Source organism: Dromaius novaehollandiae, chromosome 1 (genome assembly GCF_036370855.1).
Source record: "Dromaius novaehollandiae isolate bDroNov1 chromosome 1, bDroNov1.hap1, whole genome shotgun sequence".
Lineage (NCBI taxonomy): Eukaryota > Metazoa > Chordata > Aves > Casuariiformes > Dromaiidae > Dromaius > Dromaius novaehollandiae.
Genome location: NC_088098.1, coordinates 190,912,570 through 190,936,698, shown reverse-complemented (window position 1 = coordinate 190,936,698; position 24,129 = coordinate 190,912,570). Strand labels below are relative to the sequence as shown.

Sequence of the window (24,129 nt, the reverse complement as noted above, 5' to 3'; positions counted from 1 at the left end):
GAAAAAACTTAGACTAGAATCTCTAGGACAGAGTAAAGGCCACCCTTTGCTCTTGTGTTTGTGTACTTTTTCTTAGGATGGACACATCGCCAACTGCAGCTAAACTGTTGCAGTATCAGTCAATGTTAACTGCAAAGAATGATAGGAATAAGTACAATGAACGCCCTTATGTCTACTGCTGCTTCCACAGCACTAATCCTGGGCTTTAATTATGTTACAGCTAGCAAATACGAACACCCTGAGCTACGAAAATGCTGTCACGATGGAATGAAATTAAATCCCATGAGGTTTTCTTGTGAGAAAAGGCTAAAAAAGGTTGCTGGTTCCACCGAATGCAAAAATGCTTTCAAGGTCTGCTGCGAGAAGGCCACAGCCCTCAGGAAGGAAGTGGCGAAGCGAAGAAGTGGAGTGGGATTGGCACGATGTAAAGACTGGTGACATGCAACTGTCAAAAGAAAAATATCCTTCCTTTCAGGGGCAAGGGAGGGCTAAGGGGCGTTAAATGCTGCAGGTCAGGGAAGAAGTTCTCATATGAGTGTCCGATCATTTCAGTGTGCCCCTTCATAGCGTGGCACACACAGTGTTTTGTCAGCACAACTGAGAGGGCAGCAAACTGTGAAGGTGAGAGAGCGAAAGGATGAATGCTTGAGGTGAGAAAAGGCAGGAATTGCTCTAGCAGCCTTTGCTGCCAGAACTGCTTTAACGTGGAGCTATTGGGCTCTGCCTGCACCCTGGGAGGATGCAAACGCTTGAGCAGCATAATGGGCTGATCTCCACTCACGTCTCTGAGCAACCTTGTCTTTCATGAGTGTTTTCTTAGTGTCACTATTATTATAGCTTCCCAGTACTTGCAAAACACTGCCCAATATGAAGCAACAATTTTATCTCTGTCTTTCTTCTTTTATTCTCCCTAATGTCTGTCTTGGATCACACAGGAGCTCATATCACCAAAAAAACCCCTTTGTGTTGAAAATGACCATATTCAAAGTGCGATTTCTGCTACTACTACTGTGATTTTTCTCTGATCTCACTTGCATGCCCTATCACAAATACATGACTGGGAAGCAGGAATGTCTTTGCCACTCATAACTAAAAGGAAATGTTTTCTTGTTTGGCAGTATATAACTATTGAGCTTGGAAGGAAGACTTATGCTTTTGTTCAAAGACGATCTTTGGTCACTGCTTCTCTTTTTCAGCATTTTTTTGAAATGCATAAGATCAAACCCAGATGAAGTCTTTTCATACACAATATTTTCCATTCTGCTTTCTCTCACAGACTCTCCTGTAAGACAGTATGAAGTCAGCAGGAAAAGGCTTCAGAACAGAACTGCACTTTATTTTTTTTACAGATTATGATCTTCGTGAAGATGAAGTGTTTGATGAAGCTTCCATCAGCTTGCGCAGTTATTTTCCAGAGAGCTGGTGGTGGAATTTAGAAGAATTGAAAAATCCTGGAATCCATAGGTAATGTATTACCTGGATAGATGAATCTGACTTTATTTGTATAATAAAATTTATATACATGTCAGTTTTGTGTATTATCTGGTACGAAGAATTCAGAAAATTTGCAAATATTTTGTTTCCACTACTGAGGGAATACTTTTTCCCTTACAGTCCTCAAACTTCAGCAAATAATGTTAACATTTTATACATTCTTGTTAATACACTTTATTTTGTGTTTCCTAGTGTAAAAAGCATTGTTCCTGACTCTATAACTACCTGGGAAGTTCAGGCAATAAGTATATCTCCTCAAAAAGGTAAAAGTATTGTTATTTTATTGGATTGCTTCATCCTAATGAATAGAGAATGTGTATTGTTTAAAACATATAAATGCAATGCTAAGTTGACAGTGTGTGACAGTCTATACTGCAAAATGCAAGGTCTTTTGACCGTGATATCTAATCTTCCTTTTTCCGCCATATTAAACCTCAGATAGAAGTTAAGGGCTACATACATGTGTATATAAAGAAAACAAGGTGAAGATGCTTTTGGGAGATACCTGTCTCCTTCTGCTCTTGACCTTGGAGGAGCTCTGGCATTGAGTTTTGACTGGACACCTAATTTTTTATCAACTGATGTTAAGTGTTTAATTCTCAACTCTGTTTTTTTTCTTATCCTAGGATTTTGCATAGCTGACCCTCACACCTTTGAGGTTTTCAAAGACTTTTTTATATCCATGAGGTTACCGTACACAGTTAAACGACATGAACAGCTAGAAATAAAAGCAGTGATTTACAACTATCTGCCCAAAGATCTCCAGGTAGTATTACTGCTGACTACTGTGATAGACAGATCTAGCTAGCTAGCTGTATAGCTATCTATCAGTATAATAGAAATAATCTGACTGCCTTTCACTGCCCTCCTAAAACCTGAATACCATGCTCCCATTTTGAAAGTTTCACCAAGAACAGGATCAAGTTCTGCCTGCTCGTCACATTTGCTGTATAAGACATATTTCATTTACTGTATTACACAACCAAATTCCATGTCTTTTGGACCTGTCTTCTCCCACATTATTGAAGCAACCAGCTATATTTTTGCTGTCTGCCAGTCTGGGCAGCACCCAGCTACTGAAAAAGCAGGTACAGAAGATGCAGAGGTATATTGTGAGCACACAGTCCAGTATGTTAGATGTACTGTGCATGTCCAGCACAGCTGCATCTATGATCGCACTCATCCATTGTGCATACAATGCAAAGCCACTTTTCATATGCATATGGTACGTCTCCAGCACTGCACAGGGCCTCTGCTATCGCTGTGCTCAGGGCCTCCAGGTTCCTTAGGCTAATTCTGTTTTTTTTGTTTTTTGGTTTTTTTTAGTCTCTTACCTCAGCCAGCTCTGCTGGCTGGCATCTTCTGAGCTGTATTGAAAGGAGAAGACCTAGAAGAGTGTACTGTCCTTCTTACTACCCTGCAGATCAGGGATCTTCCAAAACTCTATTGCATATTCAATGTAACAAATAAATACTAGCTAATTTACCTTCACAGCCCTCCTCAGTGTTGATGAGTGTTAACGAGCCATAGTATCATAAGAGGATTCAGGTTGGAGGGATCTCAGGAAGCCTGCTCAGAGCAGGTCCAGGTAGAGCAGGCTGCTCGGGGCCTTGTCCAGTCAAAGGCAGAGTATCCCCAAGGATGGAGACTGCATAGTCTCTTCAGGTAACCTGTGCCATGTTTGACCACCTCCTGGTGAAAAAGTTTCCCATCTTTATAGGTGAAGAATAAGAAATTTAAGAGAGCTAAGTGGAAAGCAATTTCTGTCTTGCAGAATTTCTGTATTGCTCTTTCCTTTCTGAGCACAAGCCTTGCCTCTGTAGGTTACAGTGAAGATGGCTGCAGAGAAGGGGCTGTGCACTGCAGGGACAGTAGAAAAACCTGTGCAGCTGGAGCTGAGGGCTGAGGGGAACTCAGCGACACCAGCCTATTTCTCAGTTGTTCCTCTGACTGTAGGAGAAATTCCAATTACTATTACTGCTTTTGACCCAGTTTCTGGGCACAGTGATCGTATTAAGAAGAACCTCAACGTTGTGGTAAGTATGACTAGCAGAGGGCAGGGACATCATAAATATGCATTGCTCCTCAAATAAGATTATGCTTTATGTGCAGAGCTCTTGTGAAGGGAAGGAAATCCTAGAAACATAAGGTTGGGAGCACTCTCAAGAAATCTAATTCTCATCAAGGAATGAGAGGATGCTATAGCACAGGGAAAAAATTTCACCCTGGGGTGGAGCTTGTGACTACTGTATGCGGAAAGAATTATTCCGCAAGGCAAAAAGACAACACTCTACCCACAACATTGTTACAACTTTCTTCATACAATCAGTGGTCCTCTCTTAGTCTTTAGCTTCTATATGCTTCATCAATATTTATAAAAGGTCTTTTTCCTTTATGAAGCCAAGCTTGGTTAATCATCTACCGATATTTTGAGAGGGAAATAGCATCTGCTAATCATAGTATTTAACCTTATTTTATTCCTTCTAGTTAATGCTCTTCAAGCTAAACAGTTGCATAGGTGAAGAACATAAAAGCAAAGAAAGATGCTGTATTGATTATTTAATCTCACTGCTCTCCTTTGAAATAATGAAAAGGAAGTGCCGTTTTCATAAGTCAGCGCTGACCAGCAGAGGCTCATTACAGCACATTAGAAGCACACTGAGGGCCATATTTAAATTACACAAAAAGAGAAGGATATGTCTGTTTGCACCATTAATGTGAAGGTATAGTCCCACCAATAAAGATAAGGCTAGGGATGCTGGGAAAACCATAGCTTTTCTAGGGATTGACACAATCTCAGAATTCAGTGCTATACCAAAACAGTTAAGGTGGCTGTAAACAGAGCTTCTTTAAAATATAGGCTTTCGGAAGAGGAATGTGTGGAAATCAGCAAGGAAATAAATTTGAATTTTACCAATGGTATGAACTCAGAAGTTGGTGAACTTCATAGATGAGCAGTGTATAAATGAAGTCTGGCTGAGAACTTGACTTGCATGGTACACTGAGCAGAAAACAAACTTTGAAGATTCATTCCTCTGGGTTATTTTTGGTTTATAATATTTCATCCTGGGAAATGTGTCAATAATAACAAAAAAGTCAGTAGAGTTCATTAGCATTTCATGTGGGAGACTGAAATTATGATTTCAAGCTTCAGTTCTACCTGGAGGGAAATCTCACTCCAAAACAAACTATTTCTGCCATCTGCTGGTCTACTGCAAGGGCTGAGACCACGGTTTCATGCAGCTCATTTCCAGGTATGAGTGTCTGCAAAAAGTTTGACTTTTTTTTTTCCTCAATTGTACAGGCTGAAGGTGTTTTACAGAGAGAAGAGCAGACCATTTTCATTAATAGTGACTGTAAGTTACACAGAAGAGTGGAATACAGATGAGGTTTGGAGTAGGGGCAGTGGTTGTAAGGCCTAGTGTGAACATTCAACAAGTGTGGTGAAATATTTCTTAACACAAAAATGTTGCTTTAGGTTGACAGAAACTTCTCACAAACCTCTTTATCCAAAAAAAGCCAAAAACCTCAGGAAAGCCAAATCATTAATTCTAAACTTTTAGAAGAGATTTGAATTATTTCTGTGTTTCAATGTAGCATTCTTTTATTATTATAGGGTCTTAAAAGAGGTTAAAAAGTGAAATTAAATTCTTCATTTTGGTCCAACAAACATTGTGGATGTCTGAAAATTAAATCAACTTAAAGCAAGATAAACATCTCTTTTCATAAATTTCCATTTAACATTTCTTATAACATTTCTGTCATAATTGCTATCAACTATGAGACATTTCATGAAAAGCCTATTCCAAAATTACAATGTATGTTATTTTCATTCAAAGAGATGTAAGTCTTTATTATTTATCTACAGTTAAGTCCCGTATGCTGGACCTGAACAGACCGCCTGATATGGTACCAGGTTCTGACAGTCATGTGTTTGTTAGCCTGAAAGGTAAATGTAACTTATTGTCAGTGACTTTTTGGTAAGTGGCACAATATATGCACCTTCATGCTGCTCATTCCTGAACATTGAGTATCCATTCCTTCCTAGGTTTTATGCCATGATCCAAATATTTTGTGCTACGTGCCCAGGTCAGAGATGAAGACAGCTCCAGGACTCATCCAGTACTTTACTCTTTCTAATTACTCCTCCCCATTTGAACTGGATAATAGCTTCATGCAGTCCATCCTGCCTCCCTGTGCCCAGACTAACTTTATGGCAAGGGCAGAGAAAAAGGAAAGCGTTCACCTTCTCTATTAACCCCACACAGCATATAGTCCTTTTGAAGTCCAGTGAATTCTTCAGAAATAAAGATGTCATACTCTGATCTATAAGTTCTGGAAAGGTCTGCTTTTCTAATGAGAAGCTATCTATAATCATATATTCATTTAATCAAATGCATATATACATACATACATTTATTAAAAACATCTGACAGCAAATACACATATTAATGTTAAAAACAAAATTTCCTAGGAATTATGAAATAATGCATCCTTGACACAAAAGCTATCCATTTCCAATCCCCGTTCTAAAGTAGGGGGGTGCTTGAACTCATCAAATAACAATATCATAGAAAAAAAAAGTTGCCCCAAATGGCTGACATGTTTAATGCCATAGAATGCAGTTTTCTTTGTGCTCTGTGGGAGGACCAGGTCTGGCTTGACAAGAATTTTCCAGACTAAACCTGAGGCACCAGTCTTTCTCCCTCTTCTTGCTTCCCTGCCTTCAGTAGCCCCAGGACTTTCTCCCTCATGCTCCTTTATTGCCTCAGCCTCTTCCATCCACCATTTCCAGGGCCTGTTCTCTCACCCTTGGTCTTCTCTAGCCTTACGGAGCGATAATTAGCTGAAAACAGTCTTTCATAATTGCAAGTATCGGACAGCTGTGTAATCAGGCCATGCTAGAGTGTCAACCTATTGTAAGTATCACATTTTATTCATTCTGCACCAGCTGGCTTTAAATACAGTATTTTGGTATATGTCTTTTACTACAGGGAATATTATGGGTGAGTCCACTGAAAATTGTCTTACTGCTGCTGGAATTGATAAACTTATCCAGGTGCCAACAGGCTGTGCAGAGCAGACAATGGTGAAAATGGCCCCTGCAGTCTATGCTATTGAGTACTTGGATGCAAGTGAGCAGTGGGTGGACCTTAATCCTGAACGGAAGGATGAAGCCATTAGGATGATTGAACAAGGTATGCAGAGAAAGAAACCCTCAGAAACCAGCCTACACTGGTTTGTTATTCCTTGCGTTGCATATTACACTTTCTTCCTTGAGAAAGGACCGAGCATTACCTTAACGCAGCCATGCAGAAGTACCATTGACAATCCATAGACAGGCATGAGAAACAATATTTAGGTGCCTAACCACTTACATCTGACGTTGCAGTAGTATTAGTAGACCCCTCTCCCATGATTAATTTAGAAGCAGGGTTCCTTGGACCAAAGGAAGTTCTGAGCTGATCGCCGTCATTTGTCTTCAGAGTTACTGGACAGAAAAGGGCAGTTGCAAAGTGTGAACCATTTCATCCTAATGTATAGCTGCAAAATAGGCCAAGATAAATGATGTCCTAAAAATGCCTAGTTCTCTCCCTGAACCATAGACAGTGCTTAGTAGACCACCTTGGATGTAGACATCTCTGCTGCAGAAGTCTACGTTTGTCAAGAGAACTATCACCACAGAAAGTCCCAATGTTAATCATGCAATTGATGCTTCCGCTTCCACTCATTCATATTTACCACATGGGCTAGAATGACTCTAACAGCCTTGGACCAAGCCAAGGAGGGAGTCTCCTTAAGGAGAGGACAGCTATAAGGCTGCTTCTTGAAGAGCCCATTGCAAGCCCATCCACAGATGGTGTTTTATACACAGAAAAGCCAGGATCGTAGCATATGGAAGTGGAGATGTTCCAGGTCAAAGGAACTAAAGAAAGTCCCAAGAGTTATCAGTATTATAGCAGGTACAGCTGATCTTTCCAAATTGTAATGGTGTGCAAATGGCTTAAAGCAATATGATGCACCAGTCTTTATGAGTTTCAGATCCTATGCAACACAGAATTCATCAACGAAGAATAATGATAAAAATATAGATTAAAAACACATGCCAACGGTTGTGGAGTAGAGGTCTTTAGTCATTTATCTAAGGTTGCCTAAAGCAAAATGAGACCCTGCTGATGATTATTTTTACTATCAACAGCATTCAGTCCCTACATTGTGCTTTTATTGATACTTACTAGAGAAGTTCATTGAGGTAGAAAATGGGTTCTATAGAAATGATACAGATTTTGTCAAGATAACTGCATAATGAAGAGCAGAGCCCACAACTCCTGATTTCTAAGCCTGTGTCTGACCCAGTAGGTGATGTTTTGCATCCTTTTTGATTCCATGCTCCATAAAGTCAACTACTTAAAAAGATGATTGTGTGGAAAAAAATTTCACAAGATTCACCATGCAGAAAAATGCCTTAATATCCACATATCTACAGATGCCTGCAGTTTTTGGGTTCTCCTTACGGCTCACCTTAAATCAAATAACACGTTCTAAGTTTATCTTTTTATGTGTTTCAAAGGTCATCTATCCAATCATTTCCTCTTTAACATACTAGAGAACACCTCCATGTACTCTTTCACTGGTCAATACTGCATATCTCGTTGTTAATACAAGTGATGTACGAAAATGCCTAACAAATGTGCATGTTCTCTGAGCAGTATATATGCTGTCTTGTTTATACAGGTTATACTAGGCTGCTTGAGTTTCAAAAGGAGGATGGTTCCTATGGAGCATTTAAAACAATCCCCAGCAGCGTATGGTAAGTTTATTTTTCATAATCAGCCTTGGTTGTTTTCTTCTAAAGTATCGCTATTATAATTTGATGCATCAAAAGTTTTGTTTGGGGGATTTGGACTTGATTTTCCAAATCTGGTGGGCATGGTGTTGCCTGTGTACTTTTGTCATGGATGGGCAGCCATATAAGTCTCTAAGCAGGTTTAGTCCTTGATGAAAGAGGCTTATACTTAGCCACTGATTATTTTGCACATGCCACAGGGTAGGAGGGTTCACACTGTGCTTGCAACTCTGATGGTGCATGATACCTCACTGGGTCCCAGTGAGCTCATTGTGTTGCATTTGCGTCTATGTACAGAATGGATATGTTTCTTTTCCCATCAATATGGTCATCTATAAATATATGTCAGCACAAGTTTGGAACTTTTTTCCTTTTCATGTAGGTTAACTGCATTCATTGTTAAAGTACTCACAAGGTGCAGAGAATACATTAGCGTGCAAGAGAGTCACATACACATATCCGTTTCCTACTTGCTTGATCAACAGCAGGCGGATGATTCATTCCACGACCCTCACCCAGTATTGGACAGGACTATGCAGGTGGGTCTTTAGTGTTTTGAAGAATTCATTGCACATTTAGGGCTGTTAGGGATAGAAGGGAATATTCTTATTTGCTGAGTACCAACTAATTTATCTAAAAGAAAAGAAATCTGTATTGTAAGCACAAAACCTGTAATGCAATGATATATTAAAAGACCCATTATATCAGAGAAGCATAGCTAGCACTTCAACACCTTTATTTTTTATTCAGTTTTGGATAATTGTGCACCTGACCTTGGCCTCTAGAGCACTTAGAAAATTAGTACTGAGATCTTTGTGCTACAAACAAATTTGTGCCTTTTATTTCCAAAGCCCATAGAATCATAATTTAAATTGGAAGGGACCTCCAGGGGTCATCTAGTCCAACCTCCTGCTCAGGTCAGGTTGCTCTGCGCCTTGTCCATTCAAGTCTTGAACACCTTCAAGGATAGCCTACAACCTCTCTGGATAACCTGTTCCACTATTAGCTATCCTTGCGGTAAAAACTTTTTCCTAATACCTAATCAGAATTTTCTTTTTTCCACCTTGCGCTTATTGCCTCTTGTTCTGTCCAGCTCCATTTTCTCTGTACCCTCTGATCACATAGCTGTCAACAGCAATCCTTGCCCCAGGGGTTTATTCTTGATGTCAGACAAGAAAATTTTTGAGGAGTGTATGTTAGCCCACACATCCCCTGTAAGCATCCCGAAGCACCTATTTGTTACACTCTCCAAGCATCTATGTACAAAAATAATATGCACCTTCTAAAATTCATTGAAAATACAGGTGTCTCTGTACTACCCTTAAAAAAAAAAAAAAAGACTAATTTTTTTAGTGATCTTTTTCAAATCATTAGCGAGGCTTTGCCCCTCAAATTCCACTCCTCAGTTAGTGTACTGCTATTGAAAACAACCAGCTCAAGAGCTGGTCCACATTTTTTTTTAGCCTATGTTCATGCTGAGATGCTTATCTTCTGTTTCATATTTGTTCCAAGAACCGTTCATGATGTTTTTGTACAGAAACTTAAATCTCTCAAAGCAAACAATTTGTCCTTCTCTAAAGTACAAACTTTAGGGACTGAGTGAGGGAAAAGGGTGAGGATCCTAAGCCTGCTGTCAAAAGGAGAGCATGAGCAAAAGAATCGCAAAGAGAAATAGGAATGAAAATAGAGATCTTTGGGGAAAAATGCTAAGGAGGGCACTCTATTTAGCTTATCAAGAAGAGGTTTGAGAAATGGGTTGGTTATGGTGTATGTGATGGGTACATCACCTTTGCAGGGGGGAAGTTCTGGGTTCTACAGGGCTCTTTAGTCTATGGGTAGTAGTAGAGAAAAAAAAACAGTGGCTGGAAATTGAAGCCATTAATATTCCAATGAGAAATTGTAAATTTTTAACCATGAGTTAAGTAATTAAATATTTGATTACCAGCTGAAGGATGTGGCAGGTTCTTTATCTCTTAACAATGCCTAATTAAAACTTGCTGCCATTGTAGAAGATAATGCTTTAGGCAGACAGAAGTTATTTAGCAAAATTAAAGGGTGAACTGCAAAGCCTAGAGTCAGATGGTGTGACAAGAGAGGCTTTGAATTCATTAAAAGTGATTTTCTAGTTTAAAAGCATTTATAAGCATATTCAAAAGCAAATGCATGTACATTTAATTTTTCCTTTTCATTTTTCATCTTCCAGGGTGGCATTAAGACAGCAGAAGAGGATTTGGCTTTGACAGCCTTTGTAACCATTGCATTGCAACAGTCTCTACCAGTTTACAATGAGCCAACTGCTGTGGTAGGAAGCCTGACTTTTTGTACTTAAGTCTGAAGGCCATTGAACAATGACATGTCCACCCTCCTATCTTAAAGTACTGCAAGTGGGAAGGGAATAGTCTGTTTACTACATCTGTGATGGACAGGAAAAGACACAGTAGGGTAATGTACAGCAAGGTGTTTTGAGTTAAACACTCCACTAACAAATGGTTTTAATAACAAGGTAAAAATTATTACAATTGTCTCAAAAATGGTTGCACTGAATTATTCTAAAATTTCCTAGTATTCATATCAGCATTAGCACTTACTAACTTTGGACCACTTTTTCAAATGCTTCCATTCTGTTTTCACAGATAGACGTGGTTAGAAAAGCTGTGGCCTACATGAAAAACCATCTTTCAAGAAACCTGAATTTCTATTCTACAGCCATCACTGCTTACGCTCTGACACTTGTTCAGTCCAATAGTGAAGAAGCCCAATGGGCAACAGAAAAATTAAGGGGCTGTTCTTCTTTTGATGAAGGTACTAGTAACTTATATTAAAAATTAAACTTGGAAAGCACTCTTCCTAATTAAAACACTTTGAGCACTCTGCTACACGAATAAAGCTAATCCAAATAAATGAAGGCCATTTAATATTATAAAAGTGTATATGTATGTGTGTGTAATATACTGAATTGTAGAAACAACATAATCCCATATTTTGATGTTTAAATTACAATATGTAATTTATATGCTTGACATCACTTTAAAGTAACAACTTAGGATTCCAAATTTTGCATTGAGACCTCACCTGATACTGAAGTTGGAAAAAAAAACATGGTAAATAATCCGTTACTTTTCCTGCTTCCCCTTCCCTGTTTTGTCCCTGCCTACCAAAGTTTCTACTCCCTGAAAGTGCAGCAAGAAAAATGTTCAAGCCAGCTGAGAAAGGAGAAACCTTTGGGCAGCAGGACTGAGCAGCTACATGTGGGAGCAGTCTAAAACAGATTTGCCAGCGAAGGCGAATATGTCTCTCCCAGTCCACCCACTTTCAAAACCTCCCACTAGTCCTAAGTGCTTTGCTGCAACCCCACACAGATGTCACTTCTTCCACTCTGGTGTGCAGCTGTGTTCAAGGCTGAGTCACTTCGCTGTGTAGCTACATGGCAAAGCTATTCATTCCTCAAAATTCCTTTGGTAAATCCATCATGGTTTAATAGCCATAGTTTAAGCATAGGGAACATGCTTCTCTTAATCAACTATGGATTTAAGGGGATAATTAATACTATTATCTTTTGGGTAGCACCTGAGACAATGTTCCACTTCATTGGATGGACATCGCTGTACAATGGGATCAACAGACTGTGATCACTGGAGAAGACAGAATTGAAAACTTACTGTGTTTTTTCTTTTCCATTCTCCCTGCTTCTCAACTGATTTGTTGCTCTCATGTTAGCATCTGTGATTTCTGTTTATCAATCAGTGCTATGACATGAAATTTCTATTGTGAAGAATCACAGTCATTTTTTGCAAATGTCTTTACCAACCAGATTCAGGATTGAATTATTCTTGCAGCAAAGCAGCAGCGCTACTGGGGAAATGGCAGAGATGCAGTCTCAGTGGAAGCCACTGCCTATGCACTGCTTCAAACATTGCTCCTGAAGGACGTGGAGTATGCAAGGCCTATTGCTACGTGGCTGACAGAAAGAAGGAACTATGGTGGAGGATACTGCTCTACTCAGGTACCGGACCATCAGCCCGGGTGGAGTTTGGGGGGCAGAAGTAAAGGGAGGTCCCATAAAGACTTCATTATTTTCATTTGAAAGCATCAAAAAAACTAATCTTGAATTTCTTCAGCATATGAGGCCCCAAAGATTTTGGACCTTTACTAAAAAATATTAGGAAGAGTGAAGATTCCTTGTCTTTATGAAGACATAATAACTGAAGGTCAGGCCTGCAGTGGTTTTAGGATTTTAATGATGAAAGAAGGAGCTGGGAAATGAAATGAATGGTCTGTGCAGGTAGGAACAGACAAACACAGGAAAATTTAAAGCAGTGAAAACCTGAAGCTGAGGAATAGCCTCAGGTGACTGATAATGTCATTTTGTCTATTGTTGCAATAACTGGCATAACTTGTTTTTTTCTGTCTCACCTAGGACACAGTGGTGGCCCTGGAAGCTCTGTCAGCATATAGCATACAAGCACTGGGAACTGCTTCGACCAGCCTGAGTGTAAGAGTAGAAACACCTGGAAGGCAAAACGGTTATCTTATTACTTTGACTGATAGTGATGAAGAGATTCAGAAGGCGCTAGAGGTACACAACCATCCACTGCTCCAAGATTTTCTGTTTGTCAAACAGGAGAAATACTGGATCATCTGGGCTTACTTTCCTTATATTAAACAATCATGATGTAGTTGGGTCATATTTTTGCAATAGTTTAATTTATAAAGAACCAGAGAGTCTTTCTAAAGATTAAAAAAACAAACCAAAACCAAAAACAAAAAACAGCTTCTTAGTAGCAGACTCATTGCATTTATAGGACATTTCCTGCCTCTTTGAGGACTTTAGTGTCTTGAATCTTCCCCCATAGGGGAGAAAAGCCAGCAGCCCATTCAAAGTCTTCCTAGAGAATGAGGAAAAAGGGAGCAGGGAAACAGTCTGATATACAGTGTGTTGGGACCTGTGAAAATATCCAGTCTTGGCTGAGAAGGAGAGATTAAGGTTGGGGAAAACACATCTCCTGGGCCCCAGAACAACCAAGTAAAATGCTCCAGCCCTGCACATTAAAAATCTTATAAATGTGGAATCTCCTAACTTCTACCATAGCTCCTAGCATAGTACAGACTTCCCGTATTCCAGTTCTGGTGGGCAAAGGCAAGAAAGACTATCAAGACCACAGGAAAAAAAGATAGCTTATATGCTGAGTACACACTAAATCTCTACTTTTTTTACTTTGGTTTGCAGTTTGATCTTGGGAGCAAACTTCAAGTGTCTGTACAAGGCAGAGGAAACGGGACTATGAGTGTAAGATGTAATTCAGAAATTCATAATTCACTTGGACTTCTTTCATTTACTTTTTGAAAACAGAGTGAAAAAATAATTCCCATGGCCTCATCCTTTGTGTTCCCACTCCCAAACCTCTGAAATTCAGAAACTGTCCTGATGGTCAATTTTAGCTCTTCTTAACTCCAAAAAGTCCTCAGTGAAAATAACCTGCTGGCAGAGGTGGCTGGAACTTGAAAGACACCTTTGCATTTGGAAGGGGAGAGTTATCTCAAAGGGCCTGGGCCATTTGGGACCATGGGATGTGCACGTAAGGGCTCTCCTGCTTATATCCTGACAGTCCTCTGAGACTAGTCTGTGCCTCTGCGAGACCTGTGTTCTTCTTCATACTCCCACGTCCCATCAGCAATTTTCTGGCTAAAAGTCCTCACTGATTAAAACCTTGTCATCTAAAATGGTATTTTAAGGGTTTACTGTTTGTGTTTTTATGTTAGATATTAAAAGTGTACCAGTCTTCCGAGCTGAAGGAAAACACATGTAATGATCTGATTTTGACAGTGGAAATGGAAGGAAATATTAAGTACACTGGTGAGTGAAAAGGGCAGGTGGTCTCAAAGGTGCAGGTTCAGCCAATTGCTAATAATATATGATGGCTTTCTGGCCTTGTGGAGTGGGAATAAATGAATGAAATAAGGAAAGAGAGAGGCCTCTGGAATCTGCAGAGCTATTGATATTTTTGTTACATTCATCTTATTAATGTTTTTGAATGGTTTAACAGCTCTCTGGGCAACTGTAGATGCAGAGATTACCTAATAGATTTACCAGTAATATTAGCAACTCTTTTCTGTTACTGGGAGAAGAGCTGGATAATCTCTCTTGATGGAGATCCTGGCTGCCAAGCAGAGAAAGCTCAGCTCAGTTCCCTGGCTGATAAGGGACTTGATGTGTGTCCTTAAAAATTCTTTGGGACAGATCTGTTATCAGTATTTTTATATTGGCAAGATTGTCTTTTCCCTTTCCTTAAATGTGGCATCATCGCCTCTGCCTACATCTGCATTTCCTTTTCTGTTTGAATCATTAACTTTTTGAGAAAGGGATTGTCTTTTATGTATTTGTGAATGGCCCAAACCCCAATCTTAGCTAGATCTGTTGGTTCATGTTGCTATAATTATCTCTAAAGTTTTAACCTTGAGTGGATTAGAAATAATGAAATGGAGAACAGCAAAGATTTACAAGTCCATGGAAATGGCATGACTCCTCCCAGATCCTTGCCATTATACAAAAAGGGAGACAAATTAGCAGGTGCTTCAGTCAGATTCGTGCAAGGCTGATTGTGTCTATCGTCTCCAGATGCTGCATACACTGAGGAATACTACGATTATGAGGAGTCCTTTGCTATAGAAGCCAGCTTGCATGAGCCACGACCTGAAATAGAATGGTTTGATATCTACAGCAGAAGGAAAAGGGATGTGATCTCTCCCGGTAAAGCCAAATCACTACTCTATAAAGTCTGTGTCAGGTAGGTCTGCAGATTGGTCACACCCTTCAAATCAGTAAGCTGGGCATCCAACCTGCAAGTACACACATTGTGAGTCAACTGTTTCTCTTCCATGGCAGGAGAGCCTATTTCCACCCAGGGTATGAGGTTTAGGCTGTTTGCACAGATCCTGAACACTCAGTTCCAGATTCTGCCCCATCTGGCTCACCAGTGATCTCTGGCACTCTGAAGTGCCTGACTGGCTAATCATTTGAAAGAAGTCCTCTATTAAATAAAGGAGATACAGTAGGGATACACTAATGACATATTTACAGAGTTTCACTGCTTTTGGGGGAGATGCTGCCATTTGGAGGCTGCAGTTTGTCTCCTTCATGGTCCTACTTTGGCTTCAAGAAAGACAAAAAAGGTCTATTACTAACTGGGGGGAGGAGAGGGTGGAGGAAGCCAGATATGATGTCCTTTTATTGTGGTAATCAAGAAACCAGCAAAGGCAGAGCTAGCGAGAAAGAAATCCTCCCATGCAGAGTAACACTGGCACATCCACTTCTGTTCCATTCCGTAGTGGTAGGGCCTACAGAAACATGAAATCATGGCATTCGCTCAGTGGAAAATAGCTTTTCCACTGGCTTTTGACAAAGCCCCAGGAGCAGTTGTTTTTATTCACCTTCACAGATGGCAGCAAGAACAATGGCAGTTGGAGGGTGAGAATTACCATTATTCCAAGGCTTTGCTCTCCCTAATTAACCTTAGGTTCAGTGAATTCTGCCTTCTGATTGAGGCATATTTTTCCTCATTTATTACTATGAAAAGTTTATCAACAATCAGATCCATTGTTCTGCAGGACATTGCTGAGTGTTAAGGTGAGACTTAAAAGATAATGTGAAGTTCCCATTGTTGTAGTTAAGGCATAGGAGACAAACTTCAGACACTGACTACATTACCACAGCTATAGAGCTTCCCTACACCATGCTACATCCCTTACAGGGAATAGAGGGTGCGAAAGTAAAATTTTCTAAAATACCACTGGGTGTATGTTGGTGGTGTACCATGGCAAGATACCCCATGGGAGCGTATAATGCCCTCATCATCCAGCAATGACACAATAGCCTGATTTTTAAGAAGCTGGAAATAGAAAAGATTGGAAGTCCAATATAAATATGTAACAGGTAGTTACGGCAATGAGGATTTGAGTCTAGGACAGCAAAGGTAGAGTTAATTTATCTAACTTTGTCCATTAGGAATTTGGACAAGCTAGTTTCTTAGCCTCCTCCTCTAGGTAATAAATAAGAATAGACATCTTGCAAGCGATGCTTATCCTCCCTATCTTCAGCAGTGCTTTTAGGGTGGGATGAACTGTCCTTTGAAGGTGATTGTTTCTGCCTATCAGCTACATAGAAAGCCTAGTTGACAAGGCAAGACCTCTTGGTTTTAGATGACTAGCTGAGTAGTTTAGGTGACTAATTTTGCCTGATAACTCTTTATTAGTCAGGTAACTAAGTTTCAAATTAAAATCCGTTAAGGAAAGTTAAATCATACAGAATCTTTTGGTTCATCACTAGCATGGCTGAAGAGCTAAGCTCTTCAGACCAAGGCTAGTTGTTCAGGGTAAATATTCACTGATGACACTCTCCTTTCTAAAGGTCGACAGGTGCCAATGTGCCAAAGATGTCTCTTGTTGATCTGTCTCTATTAAGTGGCTTGGAGCCTGACACAAAGGACCTTGAACAGGTGAGAAACATACTTTTCTGTGCAATACTTTATATCCTTTTCTATATAAATTTCCTCTGGAAATGTTCCCAAAGTCCACAGAATAATGAATGGAAAACTGAGGTTTGGATAGACATATTTTCACTATTCCTTTTCTGAAAAAAAAAAAATGCTGAATACATGCAAGAAATGACAAGTTAATGGTGTAATTTTGGTACAGTCCAGCCGCCTTAGTGGGTTCTTTGTAATAGAAACCAGGACAAGGCTCAGGAGAGCACTTAAATATGTGCCTATGTTTACACATATTACTGTCTTCACCTACTTAAAACATTTTCTCACCATACATACTTAGGTTCTGTACCTGAATAAGATTTTTAGCGACTGTTTCTTGCAGGGAAAAATAAACAAGGAAGAATAAAGTAAACAGTTAGAACAAAGCAAATCAGAATATAAAGGATGATAGCAATGATATTTCTGTTCTCATAGGGTTTCGTTTTGGTTTTTGTTTGCTTTACTGCAGTTGGTAATGTCTTCAGACAAATACATTCAGCACTTTGAGCACAAGGAAGGAAAGGTTTTGCTTTACTTTGGTGAGGTAAGCAAGCTCAATTTCTTTTTTTTTCCATCTCTGCCAGTTCAGATAGTATATATACAGTATATAAATGTAGTCCACGTTTGAGATTTGGGCTTTGGACAAAAAACTAAGGAATCATTTCTAGCCAGAACAGTTACTAAAACACAGGAAGTCCTTATGCCCAAGATTATCAAAATATTAACTGATGGTCCTGTAAATTCCACATGGATATCTTGCATGCAAAGTTCAGTATTTCTGGATCAAGATCCATACCGTAACAAACAAGTGGAGTCATCAAGCTCCTCAGTTTCCATATATATTTCTCCATATTTTGGATTATGACTCCACCCTACACCCACTTGAGATGCTCCACCTCTGTAGCCGATAGCAGGTGACCCCTGTAGAAGACTTACACAGAGCAATGCTTTTATAAGACAAGACAACAGACAAAGGGATAATTTTAAATGTTATTGCTGCTATGACTGTCCTAGAGAAGCTGTTTCTTTAACATAGGTCAAAACCTATGTTAAATAGGTCGGGTCAGGTCACCCTGACCTTAGCATTTTAGTGTGTAAAGGGCACATACTGGTGCAAGACCCAGCAGCTCCCAGTACAGGATGGGCTTTGACCATATATTAAGCCTGTGCCTGTTCAAGTAAACTTCAAAGCAGTGATGATCTGAGTCAGAATCAGTCAGTTTGCTGCGCATATCTCACAAGACTGCCTTTACCAGGTTTAGCTCATCCACAAAATCTCCCAATAAATTAATGGAAAAAAATTCTTGTAAAGTTGAGGCTACAGCTGTTAGAGTTTGCTCACCTCCACCACCTGAAACAAGCATTCGGCAGCTAGTACGGGCACAAATGAATATGGAATTTACTGGGGAGAATGAGTTTGTTTACTCATCACAACTATTGTTGCTTTTCCCTCCAGCTCACGAGTGGACCAGAACCAGACTGTATATCATTTGAGGCAAAGCAAATCAATCCCATGGGCCTTGTTCAGCCAGCAAATGCCATCCTTTATGATTTTTATAATCCTGGTATGCTAACTTAAGGGAACAGAAAAATGAATATGCAACTGTTTAGAAAGGGAGACCTTCAGGAATGAAATCCAGTGCTTTTAATGGAAAGGTGAAAGGTGCTTTTAAAGCAGTGAGTGAAACTATGTGATTTTTTTTCCAGTGTTAAAGAACCTGCCCTGAATATCTTCTAGAGCAATGGCTCAAAAGCATCTACGCTGACACCTTTCTGGGAAAGGTCCATCATTGCAAATATCCTGAAAATATATACTTTTACACTGATGGTTTTTTAAATAAGGTTTCTTGACTTCCTGCTTCTCATGGTTTTTTTAAGGATGTTCCATTCACATTATCTTTTTGTTTAGTCCGTCTTTCTATGCATCTAAGAGAGGCAGCCTCAGAGGTTTGGCTTAAGTACAGTGTTTCTGAAGAATCAATCTCATCCACCATTCAAGGAAGATTAGATGCAAACTTTCCCCACTTTCCACAATCATGAAAACAATAGGGTGAAACCTTTATTTTGGCTGAAGCTCAGGGATCCCTGATAGCTTGGTCTGTGTTGACTTTTCTATCTGATAGCTAAGAGTACCAGGTACAAACCATTAACTGATGGTGAGCCTAACTCCTCCTTTTAAAATGGTGCAGTGGCCACTGTAACCCTATGGTCTACAGATGCTTTTAAGATGCATGCTAATGGGAGGTAACAAACAAACAAAAAGGAAGACTAAAACTTACACAAACAAAACAGATGCAAGAACCCCAGTGCCCAGCTGAAAGGCAAGGTGATATCTGTATTCCAGGTGCCTAGACTGGAGGTCTCTGTAGGTTATTGATGTGCATCTAACTCCTTAGCGCTCTGACTTCTCTGGACCAGGGATAAGTTGGGCGGCAGAGGTAGTTTCTGATGCTTAAGCTCTTCCACTGGAACTTCTGAGACAAGTTATTCTGTTTCTTTTCTATAGAAAGAAAGTGCAGCGTGTTCTATAGTGCACCCCAGCACAGTGCAATGCTTTCAGCAGTGTGCCAAGCAGACGTTTGCCAGTGCGCAGAAGGTAATGGACTGCCAAAGAAGTCAGTCTAAGAGAAGATATTTACTCCCGAAAACCATTAACATGAGAATTTTTAAGTCCGAAATGGACCATTATGATCCTTACATTTAACTCAATGCATAATACATGACACAGAGCATCCACAAGTATGCTTGGTACCACATTCCTAACTTATTTTACAGATATTCAGGATTTATTTGATACTTGCATATGATGTATAAGTACATATACATATATATGTAGAAACTCTCCATCACACTCCTAAGTTGTTCTCCTGTTTTATTATACTTTCTGTTATAATGTTGAGTGGATGGGTATGTGTATGCTATATCTATCTAAATATTCGTACCTACAGAGATAGATACATAATTTATATTATTCATACTAGGTCCCTGCCCAAGACAAAGATCAACTTTCAGCAGAACCATAACAGCAACCACACGCTTGGATTTTGTGTGCTACAACGCTACCGTAGATTATGGTAAGTCATGGAAGACAAGATATTTTAAACATAGCGCTTTTTAAGGATAAGGATAAATAATAAGGATAAGTTTGGAGACACCTCTCCTGAAATAAACAGCTTCTCTATCTGGCCTGGAGGCTGAGGAAATGAAATGAAGCCATGTCTTACAGCAGTCGTCTGGGGAGGGAAAGGGTAAAAGGATGGTCTCTGGGGGATTTTGTGGCATGCTGGAGGAAGGAAGAGTGGATACCATTACATTACAGGGTTAGAAAAGACCAGCGAGTACCACTGTCCTCTTGATCTCTATTGTTACATGAGGGGCATAAGCACTAGGATACTGTACATGGCATCCCACAGCTCAGCAGCTTCTTCTGCTGAGCCAGGTGAATATTTCCTCCATTGTTAATTTGCCTTTTTGGCCTCTTCCTTGGATGAAAAATTGGAAGAGCTACCGATAGACTGATTCAGCAGCTTTGGTGAGTTAGACACTAACAGAAGGACAGAGAAAAAAGCAGCTTTCTCTGTACAGGTGGAAACCTACTCATATAGTAGCTGCTCCTAAAACAAACTGACAAAGGGAATACGAATCTAGAGGCTGTTGATTAGTTCCTGACTTTCTGAAAGCATAGTAGGTAGTAGTAGGAATTACTATCCTATTGTCTTTTCTATTCCCAGGCCTGGTGAATAGGTAATACATGGACCTCTGTACTGACATGTGGTAAAAGTGTACTTATTTTTCAGTTTTGGACATAACTTCATGTTTCCATCTGGCCTTACATAATTGCTGTCTGTTGCAGTGTATGAAGTAGAGCTCCTCAATAGCACGCAGAAGAATGTTTTTGATTACTATGAGGCCAAAATCCTGAGAATCCTTAAAACCGGTAAGTATCAAAATGCTTCGGCACTTGCATTAACCTATAGCAAAACTAGATTAATTAAATGACGACCATGAGCCATGCAGATTCCTTTTGCTGTAGAAAGTAGGGTCAGATACTTTTACATATTAGGCTTTCAGGAAGACTTATTTATTGAAAGACTTGTTGGGTGTGACTAGCTGGGTTTAGCTCAGCTCAGGGGTAGGTTGCTGAAGTGAATCATCTCCACTGACCATGCTTTGGTTCACACTGTGCAGCAATCTCAGAGCATCCTTTGAGATGAAACTAAACCAGAAGGCACTTTGTGGCTGTTAATGGGGCGTTCATAACAGGACGGGGGACCCAACTGGAGCTAGTCTGAAATAAACCCTCTGAAAACACGCATAGTGTGGATATTACGTCCTCAGCACCAAGTATTTCACCCTCTAACTGATTTACATCTTTTTCCTACTGTAGACATACCCACTGACCTCTGTTTTGATACTGGATGAAGATCTGAAGAGCTTGTTACTTGAATACTTATTAAGGGCTCAGTGTGTGACACTTGTGGAACAGGCTGAGTTCTCACATTGACTTGCTTGAAGTCAGTGAACACAGGAAAACTTTTGAAACTTTGATTTAATAATTGTGATAACAAAAAAGAAGCCCTTTTTTCTATTTCTTTGATTACCTTGTGAAAATCTGTTCTCAGGCAGTGTCCTTTTGCAGGCCCACCATCCCAGTTGTCCCCATATGAACTTTATTTTTCAGACAGCATCAGTGAACACTGACATTTTTCAAAGTAATTTCTGGAGAAGCTGTCAAATGACATCTCAGACTTCAACCACCATGGTATCATGTGGCTGTCAGTCTTGCATCTGGCAGCCTGGAGACTGCCTTTAAAGAAAGACTTTAAAGTTTCCAAAATCTTCCATGCCTTGACCAGAATAATTAGCTCACTCCCTTGATCTCTGCCCAGAGGACTGGTGATGTCACCAAGTACTTTATGGCACAGAACTTGTGATTCATGCCCAAAGTCCAGTTACTATGGGAAGATCAAATCCGCACTTTATTAGTCCAGAGACTGCATTAGTAACAGCCAGTGCTTTCTGTATGCAGGGGAAATGATAATGTACCAAGTCACCATCTTTGGGAGATTACAGTACCTTGATGGAAAGATTCATTAATCCCTCCAGAAAACCTACGTGATCTAGAGAAGTTAGAGCTCTGGATCTCGTTGTTTTTATTCTTACAGTTCACAGGCAAACATCGGAAAGATATTTTTTGAGTGAGGTTGGCCACTGTTATACCTAAACTTTGACTAAGGAATGACACTGAATGGCATGCTTTCCCCTGTTCCAGCCCATACCTTTACTAGAAATAAAGGTATGCTCTTCACTTAGCTAGCTAGAGTCAAGTCCTACCAGCCAGGTTGTAGTTTCTCTAGGAGTTAGTGGAACAAATTAAAGGGTGTTACCTAGGAGCAGAGTAAGGTATTTTGGTGACACTTTGCTGGCACCAAAGGTAGATGAGAATTAGTTGGGTGACATCTCATTCTGTGGACTCCCAGCATTATTTCAGTATCAACCCTTGGAAAGACAGCATTGGTTCAGAAGAGATATGGAAAAATTTACTTGTGTTTAGGAGTCAGCAAGAGAATTTTGTGCATGTGCGCTCCTCAGATTATTCTGATGATTACAAGAATTAGTGCATGTGTTTTGGATTAACGTTTATGCTGTCCCATGAGTGTGTTAGAGGAGCAGTAGAGCCCTTGTAATATAGCACAGAATCAATTTTATATTTCTCATTATAGATTCCAGAACTTAAAAGAGTTGTTGAAACTTAATTCTGCTTGTATAGTTTGGACTATTATGGTAATTTAAATTTATTTTTGTTTTAAATTGGAGATTTAAAATTGCAAATTACATAATTACTTGTTAAGTAAGAGCTCAAATGCTTATGGTCCCCAGAGTCTGAACTCTGTCAGGCCATTTGTGAAGCACAGGAAGTGAAAAATGCCATGGTAATTCAAATATGACGAACCTGAGACAAAACTTCATAGTTTTTGCAAGTAATTCTGATCCATCATTACATTCCTTTGCCTTCTTCGAACAAAATGAAAAATCGGTACACTATGTAGCATAGGAATAATAGAAAAGTCTGCTATATTATTCTTTGGAAAAATCTCCATGTAAAACAGCATATATTTCTGAACACTGACTTTTCTTTTCCCTGGGCTCTAAGTACCATATGTAAAATTAATGCAAGTTTTAACTAAGAATTAGATTCTTAGATTCTACAAATTCTTAGCACTAGGTTTCGCAGCTTTGCACTCTAGCTCAAAGTCTCTGAAGTCTTATTAGTATTAAAATATTCAAACTTTAGGATTTTATTTTATTCTCAGGATTTTATTTTGAATACTAAACTTCTCTTAATACTTTAAAGAGCAGAGGGTGCACAAGCCTGTGTTAGCTGATAGAAGACTGTGGTGTCTTACCTGCAATTTGAGCTGGTTTAATGTTGGCACCACAGTTATGCATGGCATTTTGTATCGCATTTAGAAGAAGTGTAAGCATACTGATGTTATCTGCATTTTAGTTATATTGATGTTATCTGCACTACTGTGTCCAAGTCCTGTAGCTGCTCAGCTCAAATAGCAAATCATGTTTGTTAGGGAATGGAGCACTGTCAGTTCTTCAGTAGCAATCAGTGGTTGGGAAGCCAGTTAGCAGGAGGGCAAGGACCAGAAAATCTCTTTTCTATTTGAAGAGTTTGTCATACTGCTCTGTTTTTCCAGTGCCTTGTGCTTTAGATGGGAATCTTCCTCCAGTGACTATCAAGGAGGTCAAGACAACCTGCTAAGACAAAAATGACTTATTTTTAGATAGGTAATGTTAAGGGCATAATAGCCTGCCACAGGATGGCCATTTACTCCCACGTCAAGCAGCAACTCTTGAGTGAAATGTTACCTTGCATTAGCAGTATTGTACAGGATCAGATGGCGTTGTGTCCTGTGGGCTATGGTCCTACTCTTTATTAGAAAAGGAATTTATGGAGCTTTCTATTTTCATGCCACAGCTGCTGATGAAAGCGCCTACGTGGGTGCCCACCGACAGTTCATTAAGCGTTCCACTTGCAAGTTAAAAATGGAAGTTGGCAAACGGTATCTCCTCATGGGAAAGGATGGAGAAACAGTAGACTGCAACAACAGGTAAGTGCAGCATTTTCTGAGCTGTGGCTGCTGTCACAGCCAGTGTACCCAAAGGGTACCCAAACCATTGTAATGCCTCCGGAAAGCAAAGCGAGGGTCAAATTTCTCAGGGATTGATTCTTCTGGCTTTACTAAAATGCACAGA

The 24,129-nt window shown here is 39.7% G+C and overlaps 1 protein-coding gene across 3 annotated transcripts in view; it reads left to right on the top strand.

Annotated features, from left to right (window-relative positions):
- The window catches only part of LOC112988150 (complement C4-like), a 62,609-nt gene that overhangs the window by 36,502 nt on the left and 1,978 nt on the right, over positions 1–24,129 (top strand). For all 3 annotated transcript variants that reach the window (XM_026108409.2, XM_026108408.2, XM_026108406.2), the window contains 24 exons: positions 221–424; positions 1,350–1,464; positions 1,687–1,757; positions 2,121–2,260; positions 3,318–3,530; positions 4,799–4,850; positions 5,363–5,443; positions 6,489–6,692; positions 8,230–8,305; positions 8,724–8,880; positions 10,545–10,643; positions 10,975–11,143; positions 12,178–12,344; positions 12,759–12,917; positions 13,569–13,628; positions 14,102–14,195; positions 14,958–15,126; positions 16,746–16,833; positions 17,333–17,407; positions 18,320–18,428; positions 19,370–19,459; positions 19,845–19,937; positions 20,717–20,800; positions 23,852–23,984. In XM_026108409.2, coding sequence (XP_025964194.2) covers positions 221–424; positions 1,350–1,464; positions 1,687–1,757; positions 2,121–2,260; positions 3,318–3,530; positions 4,799–4,850; positions 5,363–5,443; positions 6,489–6,692; positions 8,230–8,305; positions 8,724–8,880; positions 10,545–10,643; positions 10,975–11,143; positions 12,178–12,344; positions 12,759–12,917; positions 13,569–13,628; positions 14,102–14,195; positions 14,958–15,126; positions 16,746–16,833; positions 17,333–17,407; positions 18,320–18,428; positions 19,370–19,459; positions 19,845–19,937; positions 20,717–20,800; positions 23,852–23,984 — 2,902 coding nt within the window. The remainder of the gene's footprint in view (positions 1–220; positions 425–1,349; positions 1,465–1,686; positions 1,758–2,120; positions 2,261–3,317; positions 3,531–4,798; positions 4,851–5,362; positions 5,444–6,488; positions 6,693–8,229; positions 8,306–8,723; positions 8,881–10,544; positions 10,644–10,974; positions 11,144–12,177; positions 12,345–12,758; positions 12,918–13,568; positions 13,629–14,101; positions 14,196–14,957; positions 15,127–16,745; positions 16,834–17,332; positions 17,408–18,319; positions 18,429–19,369; positions 19,460–19,844; positions 19,938–20,716; positions 20,801–23,851; positions 23,985–24,129) is intronic.